The sequence below is a fragment of the Staurois parvus genome, unplaced genomic scaffold (assembly GCF_062004578.1).
Source record: "Staurois parvus isolate SC_StPar_1 unplaced genomic scaffold, SC_StPar_1.0 ptg000177l, whole genome shotgun sequence".
NCBI classification, from domain to species: Eukaryota; Metazoa; Chordata; class Amphibia; order Anura; family Ranidae; genus Staurois; species Staurois parvus.
The window spans coordinates 6,762,394-6,779,927 of record NW_028317973.1 but is presented as its reverse complement, the minus strand read 5'-3'; the positions used below and the strand labels follow the sequence as shown (position 1 = coordinate 6,779,927).

At 39.9% G+C, this 17,534-nt stretch overlaps 1 protein-coding gene across 1 annotated transcript in view; it reads right to left on the bottom strand.

Moving 5' to 3' along the window:
- The window catches only part of LOC149462310 (microsomal triglyceride transfer protein large subunit-like), a 153,513-nt gene extending 137,964 nt beyond the window's left edge, over window positions 1-15,549 (bottom strand). Inside the window, exons 1-2 of the mRNA XM_089677129.1 lie at window positions 15,420-15,549; window positions 2,168-2,275 (exon numbers count right to left, since the gene is read on the bottom strand). Of these exons, the coding sequence (XP_089533255.1) occupies window positions 2,168-2,275; window positions 15,420-15,455 (144 nt within the window). The 5' untranslated portion in view covers window positions 15,456-15,549. The remainder of the gene's footprint in view (window positions 1-2,167; window positions 2,276-15,419) is intronic.
- Window positions 15,550-17,534: the final 1,985 nt, after the last annotated feature.

Sequence of the window (17,534 nt, the reverse complement as noted above, 5' to 3'; positions counted from 1 at the left end):
TCCCGATTTTTTTTTTAATTTAAAAAAAGTAATTTTAACATATACTTTTACACATGCATGTAGATTTGTATTTTTAAAGACATACAGTATATTTGAAATGTAATTTTAAAAATATTTTTCATATATTTTGTAATAAAAATGCATTTCAACATGCAGTATATACAGTTGCAAGAAAAAGTATGTGAACCCCTTGGGATTACGTGGAGTTTTGCATGAATTGGGCATAAAATGTGCTCTGAACGTCATCTAAGTCACAACAATAGAAGAACACAGTCTGCTGAACATAATACTACACAAACATTAGATGTTGCCATGGTTTAATTGCACATAACATGTAAACATTCACAGTGCAGGGAGGAAAAAGTATGTGAACCTTTGGACTTAATAACTGGTTGACCCTCCTTTGGCAGCAATAACCTCAACCAAACGTTTCCTGTAGTTGCAGATCAGACCTGCACAACGATCTGGAGTCATTTTGGACCACTCCTCTTCACAAAACTGTTTCAGTGTAGCAATATTCTTGGGATATCTGGTGTGAATCGCTCTCTTAAGGTCATGCCACAGCATTTCAATCGGGTTGAGGTCAGGACTCTGACTGGGCCACTCCAGAAGGCGTATTCTGTGCTGTTGCAGTCATTGTCTTGTTGAATTACTTGTATGCTTTGTGTCATTGTCCTGTTGGATCACCCATCCTCTGCGGAGCTTCAGTTGGGGGACAGATGGTCGTACGTTTTCCTGCAAAATGTCTTGATAAACTCTGGAATTCATTTTCCCATCAATGACAACAATCCGTTCAGGCCCTGAGGCAGCAAAGCAGCCCCAAACCATGATGCTCCCTCCGCCATGTTTCACAGTGGGGATGAGGTTTTGATGTTGGTGTGCTGTGCCTTTTTTTCTCCACACATAGTGTTGTGTGTTCTTCCCAAACAACTCAATCTTGGTTTCATCTGTCCACAGTATATTTTGCCAGTAGTGCTGTGGAACATCCAGGTGCTCTTTTGCAAACTTCAAATGTGCTGCAATCTTCTTTTTGGACAGCAATGGCTTCCTCCGTGGTGTCCTCCCATGTACTCCATTCTTGTTTAATGTTTTCCTTATTGTAGATGTGTCAACAAAAATGTTAGCATGTGCCAGAGATTTCTGTAGGTCTTTAGCTGACACTCTGGGATTCTTCTTTACCTCATGCAGCATTCTGCGCTGTGCTCTTGCAGTCATTTTTACAGGACGACCACGCCTAGGGAGAGTAGCAACAGTGCTAAACTTTCTCCATTTGTAGACAGTCTGTCTTACCGTGGACACATGAACATCAAGACTTTTGGAGATACTTTTGTAACCCTTTCCAGCTTCATGCAAGTCAACAATTCTTGATCGTAGGTCTTCTGAGAGCTGTTTTCTGCGAGGCATGGTTCACATCAGACAGTGCTTCTTGAAACCAGTAAACCCAAAACAGGTGTGTGTTTTTTAAGGGCAGGACAGCTGTCAGCAACACGTCCAATATCATCACACTGATTGGAGTCAAGGTTGGCTCACTCCTGGCTCCAATGAGCTCTGGGAGAAGTCATTAAGCTAGGGCCTCACATACTTTTTCCTCCCTGCACTGTGAATGTTTACATGTTATGTGCAATAAACCATGGCAACATCTAATGTTTGTGTAGTATTATGTTCAGCAGACTGTGTTCTTCTATTGTTGTGACTTAGATGACGTTCAGAGCACATTTTATGCCCAATTCATGCAAAACTCCACGTAATCCCAAGGGGTTCACATACTTTTTCTTGCAACTGTATATATATATATATATATATATATATATATATATATATATATATAGAATATGACCAGAATTGTAGCATTTCAAATATATGGCAATATATTTAGAAAGAATATTTTTTAAATATATTTCAAATATATTTTTCTTCCAAATGGGTTAAAAGTGACAATAAGCTCAACTTTTTTACATCAGTTATTCTAAAATATCAAGTTTACCATGGCACTTTTTTTCTTTTCAGAGAATAGCAGAAAAAAAAGCTTGCATTTGAGAGATGAAACAATGGTAGAAGGTACATTCCATGTATACTTAATCATACTGCATTTATTTTATTTATAAAAAATGTGAGTTTAGAGTCAATTTAAGGTACCATAACAAGGTACTGTAAACCGCTATATTACCTCTGAATGAGTCCCAGGTTGAGGCTGAAATTGAAATAGACTGACAAGTCCTCTTTTTAAATCCAACACTTGATTGTTGTTTTCCCCTGTGCTGTACAAAGCAACCACCTGAAAAATATTCCATAACATTACTGCTTTACATTTATATTATTATACATGAATTCAGAATGACTCTATCATTTAAAACGGACTATTAATCTGTTTAAATTGTTATATTTGGCAAAAAGAGGTACCAAGGAGAAAACCATCCGTTTTTATATTTGGGTGGGTTCATTTTCAGCTGTGGGTACATCAAAGCTTAGAGTAATTTTTGGGGGTGTAACAAATATATATGTAGATTCCCCATCCGTGATAGTGGATGTGTCCCAAAAGTTCTTTGCTCTTCCATTTAAAAAATTCTCCCAATACAGATCCCTTCACTGACTTTGGGTGAACAGGTTTTTGGGGACCTACATTTAGAGCAGGTTCACACTATAGAAACGCAGTCCAGATTAGTTCTGGATGCATTCCTGCATGCGTGTTTTTGACACGTCTTTGGCGCATTCTAGTGTGTTTTTTATGTGTTTTTGACGCGTTTCAGTGCTTTTTTTTTATGTATTCCAGTTAATTTTTTCCCCCTCTTTTTTTTTCAATTTAAATAGGGACATGTGCATTCCAGTGCATTTTTGGTGCATTTCAGTGCACCACTTCCGGACTTTGTCAACAAAGGACAAGGATCCGGAAGTGACGAAACGCGTCCAGGGCACGTGACGTATTGACGTTCCCGGAAGTGCCGCGGCAGCCATTTTGGATTCTGAAGCCCCTGTGTGTCGGAGGTCTGGAGAGGAACGGTACACTTCAGGTGTCCCCCTGAGCAGAGAGTGTGAGTGTTGGACAGGAGTGGTAAGGGGGAATGTCCTGGTTATCAGGAGACCTTCTACACCTCCTACACATGGAAAGGGGATCGTTAGGAGCTGGATGCTGATTTTATTGATCTTATATGTAAGTGGCTACAATAAATTTTATATATTACTGAGATTCATATACTGATTCCTGGTCTGTTTATAAGGTCCTAAGGAACAAGAGGATACCAATCTAAGGACACTCTGTACACATGTGGTTGATTACAAGCTGAAATTTTCTGACTTAGGGTAATTATGCACTTGGTATAAGGCTTGCAGTGACATTTACTTATTAATATACCTTTCACATGAGTGCTGTGACACTGGAGTGTTCTTTTTGCATGATACACGTGTGGCACTTTGGGGTATGTTATTTAAAAGGTAATATACTATGTCTAGATTTTGTTTTTTGAGGTATTTGAAGAGCACCTGTGATTGATTTGCATCTTCTTCAGTGGAGTAGGAAGCGTCTTCCTATCAAGATTTGATCTTAGTTTGGACTCATTATTTGGACACTTTGTGTGTTGGGACTTTATTTTATTTTTGTATTTATATTTTTAGATTATTTTATTTTTGCATAATTTTTGGGGGAAATTACTCTGGGACTTGATTTTGCACTGTTATTGCAGATTTTTAGTTTAAGTCAATGAATTTATTAACCTGTGTAAACTGGCCCTTAGTCCAAAAGCATTTTTTTTAAACATGGTTCAAATGCATATGCAAGAAAATTGAATGTGTTTCAATGAGCCTAGTTTACACTACTACAGTGCTTTCATGTGTGTTTTAAATAAAGTACAGCATGCTGCATTTTTTTTTGCATGTAAATGTACCAGAATGCACATAAATGCACCACAAATGCATGTAAATGCAACTCAGTAAAAAAAAAATCATAAATAATGCCTAAAAACACACTGCAAACAGGCTGCAAACACTCTGAAAACACACAACAAACAATGCAGAACTGAAAGCTCTTCTGTACTGTAGATTCCGCAAAGAAAAGCTTGGTTTACAGATAGCAAGCTCCTTCTCAGACAGCAAGCTCCTTCTCTGATAGGTGTGCAGCTGCCACCTAGTGACCAAATTATTTTTACACATCTTTCAAGGATTGTGTGAAGGACAGCAGAAGTCGTTATAGTATAATTAAGGGCAATTTTTTATAATAGAGTGGAGAGGGATTAGAACACCTGTCAAGTTTGTATTGTGGTCTATATTCCCATGAGAAAGATTCATCCTCCCTATCCTCCTCATGACCATTATCACCAAGAGTAGAAATGAAAGAAAATCCCACATTTTGGGTTGTCACCAGAACAGGAGTAGAGGGTAAATCTTCCAAAAAGGACACTTGTCCTCATGATTCTGGTGATAACCAGGGATATCCTCACATTGGAATGTTTCCAGTTTTGGCTGTGGGACAGAACATGAAGGAAAGTATACCCGATGTGGACAGAGATGGCAGAGGTTATAATCCTCCCTTAATTTATGTAAAATGAAAAAAATGCCTTTAGTTCTACTTTAAGTAAAGAAAGAAAGAAAAAAGTCTCATGTAAGAGTGAAAAAGGGTTTTATGTTATATATTCAATTATGTGTTGGCTAAATAAAATCAGTGTGATTGCTATACAGCACAGTGGCTAAATGGTTAGCACTTCCACCTGACAGTACTAGGGTCGTTGGTTTGAATCCCAACCACAGCACCACCTGCCTGGAGTTTGCATGTTCTGCCTGTGCCTGCATGAGTTTCATTCCAAAGACATGCTGATAGGTTAATTGGATCATGTCTAAATTGGCCCTAGTATGTGTATGAATGTGAGTTAGGGACCCTTGAGGGTTTGGGACTGATGTGAATGTACAATATACAGTTGTGTTCAAAATAATAGCAGTCAGACATCACTATCCTGATCAATCACTGTTTTTGGTAGAAATGATATTTCTATATGGCAAATAATTTACTAGCAGGTGTAGTAGAGTAATAGAAATCCAACAGACCCAACAGTCATGACATGCATGCTGCTGATTCTGTGTAATTGAATCACTAATAGAAAGGGGCATGTTCAAAATAATAGCAGTGTGGAGTGCTATTAGTGAGGTCATTCATTCTTTGAAAAACAGGTGGCAATTATTCCCCTTATTTAAGGAAGGAAGGCAGCAAATGTTGGACATGCTGGTTACAGTGCATTTCTCTCTGAAATTCTGAGGAAAATGGGTCGTTCCAGACATTGTTCAGAAGAACAGCGTACCTTGATTAAAAAGTTGATTGGAGAGGGGAAACATATAAAGAAGTGCAGAAAATGATAGGCTGCTCATCTAAAATGATCGCAAATGCTTTAAAATGGCAACCAAAACCTGAAAGACGTGTAAGAAAGCGAAAAACTACCATTCGAATGGATAGAAGAATATCCAAAATGGCAAGGACTCAGCCAATAATCAGCTCCAGGAAGATCAAAGAAGGTGTAAAGTTACCTGTGAGTTCTGTTACAATTAGAAGATGCCTATGTGAAGCCAAGCTATCTGCAAGAAGCCCCCGCAAAGTCCCACTGTTGAAAAAAAGACATGTGCTGAAGAGGTTACAATTTGCCAAAGAGCACATTGACTGGCCTAAAGAGAACATTTTGTGGACTGATGAAAGTAAGATTGTTCTTTTTGGGTCTAGTGGCCGGAGACAGTTTGTCAGATGACCCCCAAACACTGAATTCAAGCCACAGTACACTGTGAAGACAGGGAAGCATGGTTGCGCAAGCATCATGATATGGGGATGTTTCTCATACTACGGTGTTTGGCCTATTTATCCCATACCAGGGATCATGGATCAGATTGAATACATCAGAATACTTGAAGAGGTCATGCTGCCTTATGCTGAAGAATGCTGAAGGGCATTTCCGCCCTTGAAATGGGTGTTCCAACAAGACAACGACCCCAAACACACCAGTAAACGTGCAACATCTTGGTTCCAGACCAACAAGATTGACAATATGGAGTGGCCAGCCCAATCCTCGGATCTTAATCCAATAGAAAACTTGTGGGGTGATATCAAAAATGCCATTTCTGAGGCAAAACCAAGAAATAGAGAAGAACTGTGGAATGTAGTCCAATCATCCTGGGCTGGAATACCTGTTCACAGGTGCCAGAAGTTGGTTGACTCCATGCAACACAGATGTACAGCAGTTCTCAGAAACAGTGCTTATACAACTAAATATTAAGTGATTCAAAAAAAAGCAAAATCTTCAAACATTTTTCAGTTTATATAGTGAATGTTTGAGTTTGTAAAGAAGAATACAAACACTGCTATTTTTTTGAACAGTCTAATATTCACTTTTCTTCGATTTGTTTAGAGGAACAACACAAATTTGATATATTTTTCTTCATTTTTTGATTTGGAATAAAATGTGTAGTGTTCCCAATGCATTTGTGTGTATGGAAATAAAAGCTATTAGAAGGATTTTGAGCTTTATTTACTTTTTTCAACACACTGCTATTATTATGAACACAACTGTATATGTAAAGCGCTGTGTAAATTGATGGTGCTATATATGTATCATAAATATACAGTGTTTATGACTACTGTATATTTTAACCACTTCAAGTCCGGACACTTTCACCCCCTTCCTGTCCAGGTCAATTTTCAGCTTTCTGTGCTATCATACTTGAATGACAATTGTGCGATCATGCAACACTGTACCCATATGAATGTTTTAGCATTTTTTTGAGACAGATAAAACTTTATTTTGGTGGTATTTATTCACCACTGGGATTTTTCATTTTTGCTATATAAATGAAAAAGTCCAAACATTTTGAAAAAAAAGTGTTTTTCTTAAAAAGTTTTGCAAATAAATAATCTTTCTTCATAAATGTTGGCCAAAATGTATTCATCTATCTTTTTAGTAAAAGAAAAAAATAACCCAAATTAGTTTATAACCAAAAATTCTAATTTTTCTAAAAATTTGTTTACATTCTTATTTTATTTTTTTTATATTATTATTAGTTTTTTTTTGTTAGTTTTTTTTTTACACTTTTAGGGGTGTCAGGCTTTTTTTTTTTACTGCTTGTAAATTGCCCTCTGTGTTATCCTACGTGCCCATGCACACATAAACCTTTAGAAGCTATAAGGGCAGGAGCGTTTACAGGCAGGAAAAAACCCCAGGGACAGTGCGTCCAGGAGCAGCAGTGTTTTGAAAAAAAAAAAAGCTTGATGTATGTAAACACATCTAAACACGCCTAAACTCGTGTTAACGTTAGGCACGTTTAGAGCTTGAGAATTAATTCATTTCGATGGGCAGAATAAATTATTGAATTAAATGAATGAATGCCAAAGCGCTTGGTGCTTGTAATTGCACTGAAACACTTGTAAAAGTGTTAAATACTTTTACAAGGATCAGGTGTTTTTTCTGCAAAAATGCTGTTGCCAGGAGGAAGGCTTCTAGGATAGTTTTTTTCTATGTGCATAAGGCCTAATAAAGCCCTGATTTTTAACATTCTACAATATGTAATTTTCTGTGCCCTAATGCACATTTTATTTTGGGAAATACATCCTTGTAGAACCTTATTTATTATTTCTTAGAAGGCTCTTTCTCTTTGTTTTTCCCTGCCAGTGAAGTGAAGTATGGTCGGTCCCGGCTGTTAGTCAAAGTGCCAGTTCTGGGTCCAGGAGGAATCAGGATGATTAACAGGATCTGCTGTGCTGTGACTCAGAGGAGGGCAAGCAGACATGGATCACCGATGAAGAAAAGGAGTATTGTAGTTGTAGAAATATGAAATGGACTAAATACGTTTTTACTGGGATAAATCACAGTTTATAACAGCATTCTACTGTATTCACCAATCGGAAAAACAACTGGGTTTAGAAAGTGCTTGTGTCATTCAATTGAAAACACTGATTATATACAGTATATAATGGAGGAAGGACTGGACCCCTCAGCAATCTGGCATGTAAAGGAATTCCTCCATGACTCTCTAGTTGTGTTGTCACCTTTACTTAGGACAGTAACTCTTCTCTTCATTTGTTCCTTTTCATTCCATGTGCCACAAGGGACTCCTGAACCTGACAGTCACCTGGGCCTCCTGTTGGCCACCTACTGAGGAGGTTCAGGGTATTGAGGTCACAGAGCTCTTATCTTGCCCTAAGTGTTGCTCCATATCATGCACATTGGACCTAGGCTGAGAAGACACACATGGTGGCTTACTGTATAAGGCCTTGTGCACACTGGACATTTTTACAGCTGCTCCTAGGAGCAGAGGTGTATTTACCACAAGGTAAACAACGCATTAGCCTAGGGAGGCATTTTTCACGGGGACAGCACTGCCCCTTGGAAGAAGGGACACATGCGGCATGGGGACCTGGTGGGTTCCAAGAGAGGCTGCAGGTTTCGTGATGGCGCATGCACAGCCCGACTCTCGTTCCTGGTGATGTCCGGAGCTGTGAAGGTGAGTGACTTTCTCTCTCTAGCTATGGGCGTTGGTGGCTGGTGTATGGGGGGCAGTGGTAGTGGAAGGCTCTCTCAGGTGGGGGGCAGGGATGTTGTTGATCAATGTCAGGCTCTCTCTGCAGAGGGGAAAGTGCTGATTTCTGTGTTGCCTAGGGCAGCACAAAACCTAAATATATCACTGCCTAGGAGCATCTGGCATTTTTTTTCTACCTCTAAACTTCCCCTGCATGTTAGCCTATGTGTCCATGCACACATAGGCTTTTAGTAGCATTTAGGCTACATTGACACTGAGCTGAGCATTTTATGAAGTGTTTTTTCAGACTTTTTGAACTTTTTGTTTAGCAGATTTGCAAATATTATAGGCGTTTTTCAGCCATTTTTCATTTAGGCATCTTTCCTGTGGCCAATAGAAACCTGTATAGATGTGTCATAGGCACATACAACAAGAAAACCAGAATCATGGCTGATGTACACAGAAGTACTGTACCTTTTTCCTTGATCTGAGGAGCAGTGTAGCTGTTCCACTGGGGCAGCAAGGTTTGTCCCACTTCATGCAAAAAACAATCCAAACTCCTGCGCTTAAGTGCAGTGCTTTAGGGTGTAGTCCATCTTTCTGGCGTTGGTGTGGTGCCAAAGGTCTTGCTGCCCTCTCTGGACTGTGGGTGCCCTCTTCAGACTGGAAATATAATAATAGAAAGAGAGCGCACCAACCTAGTGCATTACCAAAGAAACCACTTATTAAAAGATATATAAAAAGTAGGTCATCTACTCACAAACATGTGCTAAGAACAGGGATACAATGGGATGCAGACAAGATTGCCTCTAGGTCCTCGGTACCAAACTAATGGTATGGGAAGTCTTTGTAGCATCCTAAGGCTTATGCGTTTCGAGGGACGGATCCTCTTCTTCAGAGCCAAAGTAAGTATGAATTAGACCACATAAATCTTTATATCTAATAAATAGTCACACCCCCCACTACAGCCAGAGGGGAGGTCACCGGACGTGCGGGTGGAACGTATGTTCCCGTTTCCTCTTCTCCAATAAGCGGCATGCGCTCCAAGAGAGCACAACAACATGTGGGCCTTCATCATTTATATTGTAAATCTGGGCCTGCCACATTCCCTTGTCCTCACAAGCAGTGTACTTCTACTATACCATAACTAAAGTACTACCATAGCCCAGAGGACTGATCTTTAAGAAAATCTACTTAAGGTCAGAGCATATGATATTAACAATGTGATTTTCCAAATACGGTAATATATGCCCAATAAGTGTGGTTTGATCATCCATTTTGGAGGTTGTGTTTTCCATGCTCACTAGTCAGCAATTGGAATGTGTTTTACACGTGTTGCTTTTTAAAATGTCTGTGCTCACATGATCTGCAACTCTACGCTCATCCCCTCCCCTCTGGCTGTAGTAGGGGGTGTGACTATTTATTAGATATAAAGGTTTATGTGGTCTAATTCATACTTACTTTGGGTATGAAGAATAGGGTCCGACTCGCTAAAGGTGTAAGCCTTGGCACACAGACTTTCCATACCATTGGTACCGTGGACCTGGAGATGGTCTGGTCTGCATCCCATTATATGCCTGTTCTTAAGACATGTTTGTGAGTAGATGACCTACTTTGTATATATCTTTTAATAAATATTTTTTGGTACTGCACTAGGTTGGTGCACCCTCTTTCTTTTATTATATTTCGTCCCATTTCCTTCCAGGCTCTGGTGGTTCTTGTGTGGTTCTTAGAATGGGGGTCCCCGGGGTTAATAGATACAGGGATGGCCACAAATGACAGCAATGAATGTCTCAACTTCCAGAAGCAGACTCTCCTTTTTGATCACAAACTTTGTGTTTATAAGGTGTGGAGTGATGCTAGAAAAAAAGAATGGAGCTGCTGTCTGAACTGAAAACACCTGAAAAAACGCTTGACTAAAAGCTCAAAAATGCTTATTTCTTGCTGTTCAGGCATTTTCCATTCAAGTCTTTGGGGATAAAAACACTCAAATCTGCCTGAAAAGTATCAAATTTTTTGAGGCCTTTTGCTACACTCAAATGTGAATATGGGGCCATTGAAACGAATGGGATTTTCCTTGCTAAGCATTTCTGAGTGTCAAGCTTCGGGCTGTAAAATGCTCAAGTGTGAATGGAGCTTAAGTGACAGTAGAGTTTAGGGGCAGAAAAAAACCCACTGCCAGAGCATCCGGGAACTGCAGAGGTTTGGCAGAAAAAAATGCTTGATACTGCTTAACTCATCTAAACATGCCTAAATGCTATGCACATTTAACACAGCATTTATTAATTTCAATAGCCAGAATAAATTTAAATTCTTGCATATGAAATAAACACCTAAACACCAAACACTGTTAAACTCTGCTACACTGTTTTCTCCTGTCAGGAGAAACAGTGTTTTAAAATAAACCAGTGTGCATGAGGCCTAAATTTGGGGGGACAGTAAGATAATTCCAGAGCGAATGAAGTGTGCGAGGTAACAGAGGTGGGTCAGAGGAAAAGATGGCCTATGCCCAGGGGCGGACTGACAACTCATGGGGCCCCTGGGCAATAGGGGATCATGGGGCCCCTGTGTCCTTACCCACACTCAAAAATGCCTATAAAAGGTACCAGGAGTATTTCATGGGGCCCCCTACTGACCCCGGGCCCTCGGGCAGTGCCCGAGTGCTCAAATGGTCAGTCCACCCCTGCCTTTGCCCCAGAAGTCAAAATGTGTACAAAGCTGTTAACAATCCTGGAAGATGTTGGGGGGGCTCTCTGTTTTCCTTTATCCCAAATCTTCTTTCTCAGGCCACAGTATCCTTTATTTTTACTTAAAGGATAAGTTCACCTTTTAGACAAAAATACACAGCTAAAAAAAAATTAAAGGAACACTTTGAAAACACATCGGATCTCAATGGGGAAAAGTATCATACTGGATATCTATACTAAAATGGACTGGGTAATGTGTTAGGAACGTAGGGATGCCCCATCGTTTGATGGAAATTAAAATTACCAGCCTACAGAGGACTGAATTCAAGGACACCCCGAAAATCAAAGTGAAAAATTGATGCAGCAGGCTAGTCCATTTCGCTGAAATGTCATTGCAACAACTCAAAATGGTACTCAGTTGTTTGTATGGCACCCACTTGCTTGTATGCATGCCTGACAACGTCAGGGCATTCTCCTAATGAGATGGAGTCCTGGGGTATTTCCTCCCAGATCTGGACCAGGGCATCACTGAGCTCCTGGACAGTCTGAAGAGCAACTGGGCAGCATTGGGTGGACCGAAACATGATATTCCAGAGGTGTATTGGATTTAGGTCAGCATTCAATGGTATCAATTCCTTCATCCTCCAGGAACTGCCTGCATACTCTCGCCACATGAGGCTGGGCATTGTTGTGCACCAGGAGAACCCAGGACCTACTGCACCTGCATAGGGTCTGACAATGGGTCCAAGGATTAGATCCTGATACCTAATGGCAGTCAGGGTGCCATTGTCTATCTTGTAGAGTTCTGTGCGTCCCTCCATGGATATGCCTCCTCAGACCATCACTGACGCACCACCAAAACAGTCATGCTGAATGATGTTACAGGCAGCATAACATTTTCCACGGCATTACCAGACCCATTCACGTCTGTCACATGTGCTTAGGGTGAACCTGTTCTGATCTGTGAAAAGCACAGCGCGCCATTGGCGGACCTGCGCATGCACATGCCCCCTACCTGGAAATGCAAATCGTGTATATATATAATGTGTATAAAAATACAAAAAATAGTGCAGCGCTAACAACCTATACTAAAATACAAATGAGATAAATGGAAATATCACATATAGAATGCACAATAAATATTCAGTGTTAGGTGCTCATAAAATGAATACTATGTACAGCAGTCCATAAATGCCAATGATGGTGAAAAATCACAGCAAAACTCTGTGAGGTGATCACAGTGCCACTCAGTGTGTGGTCAATCCACAGATGGCCAAGATGGCCCCTCACCTCCTTGATGCGACCCACTGGGCCAAACAGCTATGTAGGTGACCTTATACACCCAATAAGGTATCATCAAAGGATGGAACGTATGGATAGATCCCTCCAATATCTTCTCCTATCTCCTAGGTACTCGATTCCACAAAACCATTTAAGATACCATTAAAAACAAAGAAGATCCTCCATAGAGTAATCCAGTTTTAATAATAACATGAATATAAATAAAATGCCCACTCACATGTAAAATGACAAAGATCAGCTTTTTCCCATATCAAGGGTGTGTTTCCATGGTTCTCATGCTAAGAAATGCATGCAGCTCCACTCGCTCCACAATCCCTCCAGAAATGGCGGCGACGCTGGAAATGACGTCACTGCGCCAATGGAAATTATGTCAGTGCGTACCTTAACGCGTTTACGTCACGATCCACGTGACTTCCTCAGAGTGAAACGCCCATACTGACACATCAGCTATTTATAGGCTGCAGGGGCGTCACCCTGCCCAGTGGGAAGACGCCCACCGCAGCCATGATAACGGAGCACAATACACTACTTGCAGCGATGCATTAATGCCCACTGTGTCCTTATAACTGGCAGAAAAAAACAAAAACAAAAACCCCAACTTTAATATTTAAAACCAAACCACTTTAAATGTAAAAAAAAACCCTTAGAAGGGTAATCTAAATCTAAATTAATTTCATGGGAATTTGCAAAGAGTATATATATATATATATATATATATATATATATATATAAAATCATGCGGGACAGCCTTCATCATAGAAAGAATAGGCTAAAATACCTGCAATCTTTACCATAAATAATCAAAAGGTGCGGGAAATCCTTTCTCCTGTAAAAATCTAAAATCTAAATATGTGTATATATAAACATATACACACATGTATATTTATCTTTATAGCATCATGCCCCATGTAAACACACACATCCCAGGATCACCGATATAATGAACTATATATATTTAAAAACATAAAATGCCATTACAATAAATAAAAATAAATATAAAAATAAAAAAATAAAAATAAAATAAAAATGAAATAAAATAAAAATTCCACATATCCTCAGAGCTAGCAGCATACAGTTGTGTCCAAAATTATTCAACCCCCAATGCTGTAAAGGGGTTTAGGGACTATAGTGTACATTTGGAATTGTATTCAGAATCAAATCCTACAAGGACGTTGTAACTACCCAAATGCAACTAAAATGACATCAATTGTTTATGTAATACAGTAGTAAATGGTTCTTATGTGGTTTCTTCATTGCCACAATTATTCAACCCCTTAAAGACTACCACTCTGAAGAACAGAGGTTCATACAGGTGCTTTCCATCAGGTATTGAAAACACCTGTGGATGTCACCGAGCAGCAATCAAGCATAATAAGCACCAATTAGGCAGCTTTAAAATGACTGTGATACTCAGCTCCTTCTAGACATTTACTGGTGTGGTTACAAACATGGTGAAGGCAAGAGAATGGTCCAGGAAGACAAGAGAAGAGGTGATTTCTCTTCACAGGAAGGGCAATGGCTATAAGAAGATTGCAAAGATGTTAAACATACCAAGAGACACCTTAGGAAGCATCATTCGCAAATTCAAGGCAAAGGGCACTGTTGAAACGCTACCTGGTCGTGGCAGAAAGAAGATGCTGACTTCGACTGCTGTGCGCTACCTGAAGCGTAGAGTGGAGAGAAGTCCCCGTGTGACTGCTGAGGAACTGAGAAAAGATTTGTCAGATGTGGGTACAGAAGTTTCAGCCCAGACAATAAGACGCACACTGCGTAATGAAGGCCTCCGTGCCAGAACTCCCAGGCGTACCCCCTTGCTGTCTCCAAAGAATAAGAAGAGTCGACTGCAGTATGCCAAAAGCCATGTGGACAAACCACAAAAGTTGTGGGATAGTGTTCTGTGGACTGATGAAACAAAATTAGAACTGTTTGGGCCCATGGATCAACGCTATGTTTGGAGGAGGAAGAACAAGGCCTATGATGAAAAGAACACCTTGCCTACTGTGAAGCATGGTGGAGGGTCAATCATGCTTTGGGGCTGTTTTGCTTCTGCAGGTACAGGGAAGCTTCAGCGTGTGCAAGGTACCATGAATTCTCTTCAGTACCAGGAGATATTGGATGGAAACGTGATGCAGTCCGTCACACACCTGAGGCTTGGGAGACGTTGGACCTTTCAACAGGACAATGATCCCAAGCATACCTCCAAGTCCACTAGAGCATGGTTGCAGAGGAAAGGCTGGAACATTTTGGAGTGGCCATCGCAGTCACCAGACTTAAATCCGATTGAGAACCTCTGGTGGGACTTAAAGAAAGCAGTTGCAGTGCGCAAGCCTAAGAATGTGACTGAACTGGAGGCCTTTGCCCATGAAGAATGGGCGAAGATACCCGTAGATCGCTGCAAGACACTTGTGTCAAGCTATGCTTCACGTTTAAAAGCTGTTATAACTGTAAAAGGATGCTGTACTAAGTACTAAGATTGAATGTCACTTGGGGGTTGAATAAAACTGATAATGCTGTGAGCACAGAAAAGACATTTGTGGTTATTTCATTATAACTGTTATGTTATATTTGTCTGACCTACAAGTGCCTCTTTAATGTAAATGTAAGCAAGATGACTGAATGATCAAAAGCAATGTCAAACTGGCCAAAACACTCAATTTCAGTGGGGGTTGAATAATTTTGGACACAACTGTATATTCAAATCTTCAAAAAACCCCCAAAAAAATACATTTATTTGTCACACAATTCCGCAGATAAAAAAAATGTTCCATTCCTAATAGTCACTGATGAAGCAGTTAAGGCCCTGTAGCAGTAATTCTACTATAGAGTGGCGGGTAAGCAGTTAATGGTCATTTCAACAGTCAATGATGAATATTTTAAATTAAACTAATATTAGAATGCAAAAAAAAAATGAAAAATAGCATCAACAAGACCCAACATCACTTCACAATTTACCTTCCCAGAATGCCAGTGGAACAGAAAGGGTAACATCAAGCCTTTGGTCTGCGCAGTCTCATTTGGGTGTTGAGCAGAAGTGTCCTCCCTTCTCTCAGGAATCCCTTTTATCTTATTTATATAAGTAAAATTGTTGAACTAAAAGTGAAAAAAAAATGCTGGAAGTTACTTTACAAACTAGTCTTGTATGTGAGACAATATGACCCGAAATACATTTTTTGAGATAGCACTTCCTTGCCAGAAACTACCATTGATCATCGGTGCACATCAGTGCATGAAGTATAAAGGAAGAAAATAATGCGTGAGTTTGAGCAAACACTATCTAGGATTCTGTTCCTGTTCTGGAGACGTTACTAACACTGTTTCTTATGAACTAGTAACATTTCCTAGAATGAAAGGCTTAGCGGAGAGAATGAGGTCAGTGCAAAGCTTGTCAATCAATGCATCAATCTATACCCATGACTGTTATTTGTAATCATCTGCCTAGCAGAGGCGAGGAAGAAAATTACTTTTGCTAGCTGACATATGGTAGCTATGATTGGAAGCATTTTTCTGTAAAGATAACACTTTTAAAGAAATTTACAGTGGTTTTGTATATATTTTATTTTAGACCTGCACCTTTCCTATGGTGAATGGCAGTGCTCAATATTTTCCTACTGATCTTACAGCAGAACAAACATAGCAATGACCATCCACAATGATCAGAAGAGTGGGCAACTTACCATTTTGGCTAAAAGAGAATAAATACTTCAAGGCCAGCTCTGGAAAATTTGTAAATCCCTTGGAGTGGGGCTGCTGCACTGCAAGGGGTATAATCTCCTTTTGTCTATTGGAGAGAAGAAACATTTTTACTTACCTGATCCTCCACTCCCATGGTGGGCTCCCGAAGGCTGCAGCCATGGACTGTCCCTCGTCATCATCACATCCAATTCAGGGCTATGGACCCTGCTTTGGTCTTGATGATAACAGGACCCTGGACTGCTGGAGTGTGGAGAGAAGAAGCTGCAGGAACCAGTCTAGCTGTTGGAAGAAGCGGAGGGTCATGTCAGTAAATCTTCTTTTGTTGTTCTCCTAGACCACAGGTGTCATGAGGTCCCATGAGGCATTGCAAGATTGACAGTTACAAGCATGACTCCCAAAGACAGAGGAATGATGGGACTTGTAGTTTCGCAACAGCTGATGGGGCTGCCAGTTTGACACCCCTGATCTAGACCAAGCAATTCACCCTTCCAGTGCGGGCCCAGCCCCACTGCAAGGGATAATTTTTCATTTGCCCTGAGTTGGGCTGTAATGGAACACTGGCACAAACAGAAACATCTGTAACCTCTACCAAAAAATGGTTAAATGGTTGAATGGTCAGTTAGTTTAGTTAGGCCCACTAGTATGAACATACCTTGAAGTGGGCCACACTTGGCTTGTGTATGTAGAACCTTTTTTTTTGTAATCTGTCAACTAGCACTAGCCAAGTGTGAATAGTTATTAATTTATCTTCTCTGGGACAGACTTATCTTCAAACAATAGTGATCATTCAGTAAGGCACAATTACCATTTCAAGATGGTCTCTTGTCTTTAAGATGTCTTCAAGATGGTTTCAAATCTTCACTATTTAAGTAACAGTTGTACAGCTTGTTTATATATTATTACACAGTCCTATAAATACCAGAGTTTCTGTACTCTATAATCTTAAGTCTAGTACACACGATCAGGAAATCATATGAAAAATACGGCTTTCTAAGGGATCATACGATAATCTGATCGTTAGTACACAGCTTTCGTCCGAAATTATTTGAAGGGACAAGCACAAAAAATTTTCTCGTACGATACCAGACCGTACGATTTTTGTTTAATCAATACAGTTTTCATCTGAAAATACAATACAAAAAACATCACTTCCAAATTCTTATTATATCATACAAGAATTTTCATAACTTTAGTAACCTCTTCACTTTTGATGTGAGACTAGCATGCAAAAAAAAAAAGGACAATCGTTCGTCTGATATTCTCATCGTGTGTACGGGCTTAACAGATCCTGTTCTTTGCAGTGGATAATACCCATAATGAGGGGTGTTGTCTGTTACATAGTTAGTCTGGCTGAAAAAAGACAAAAGTCCATCC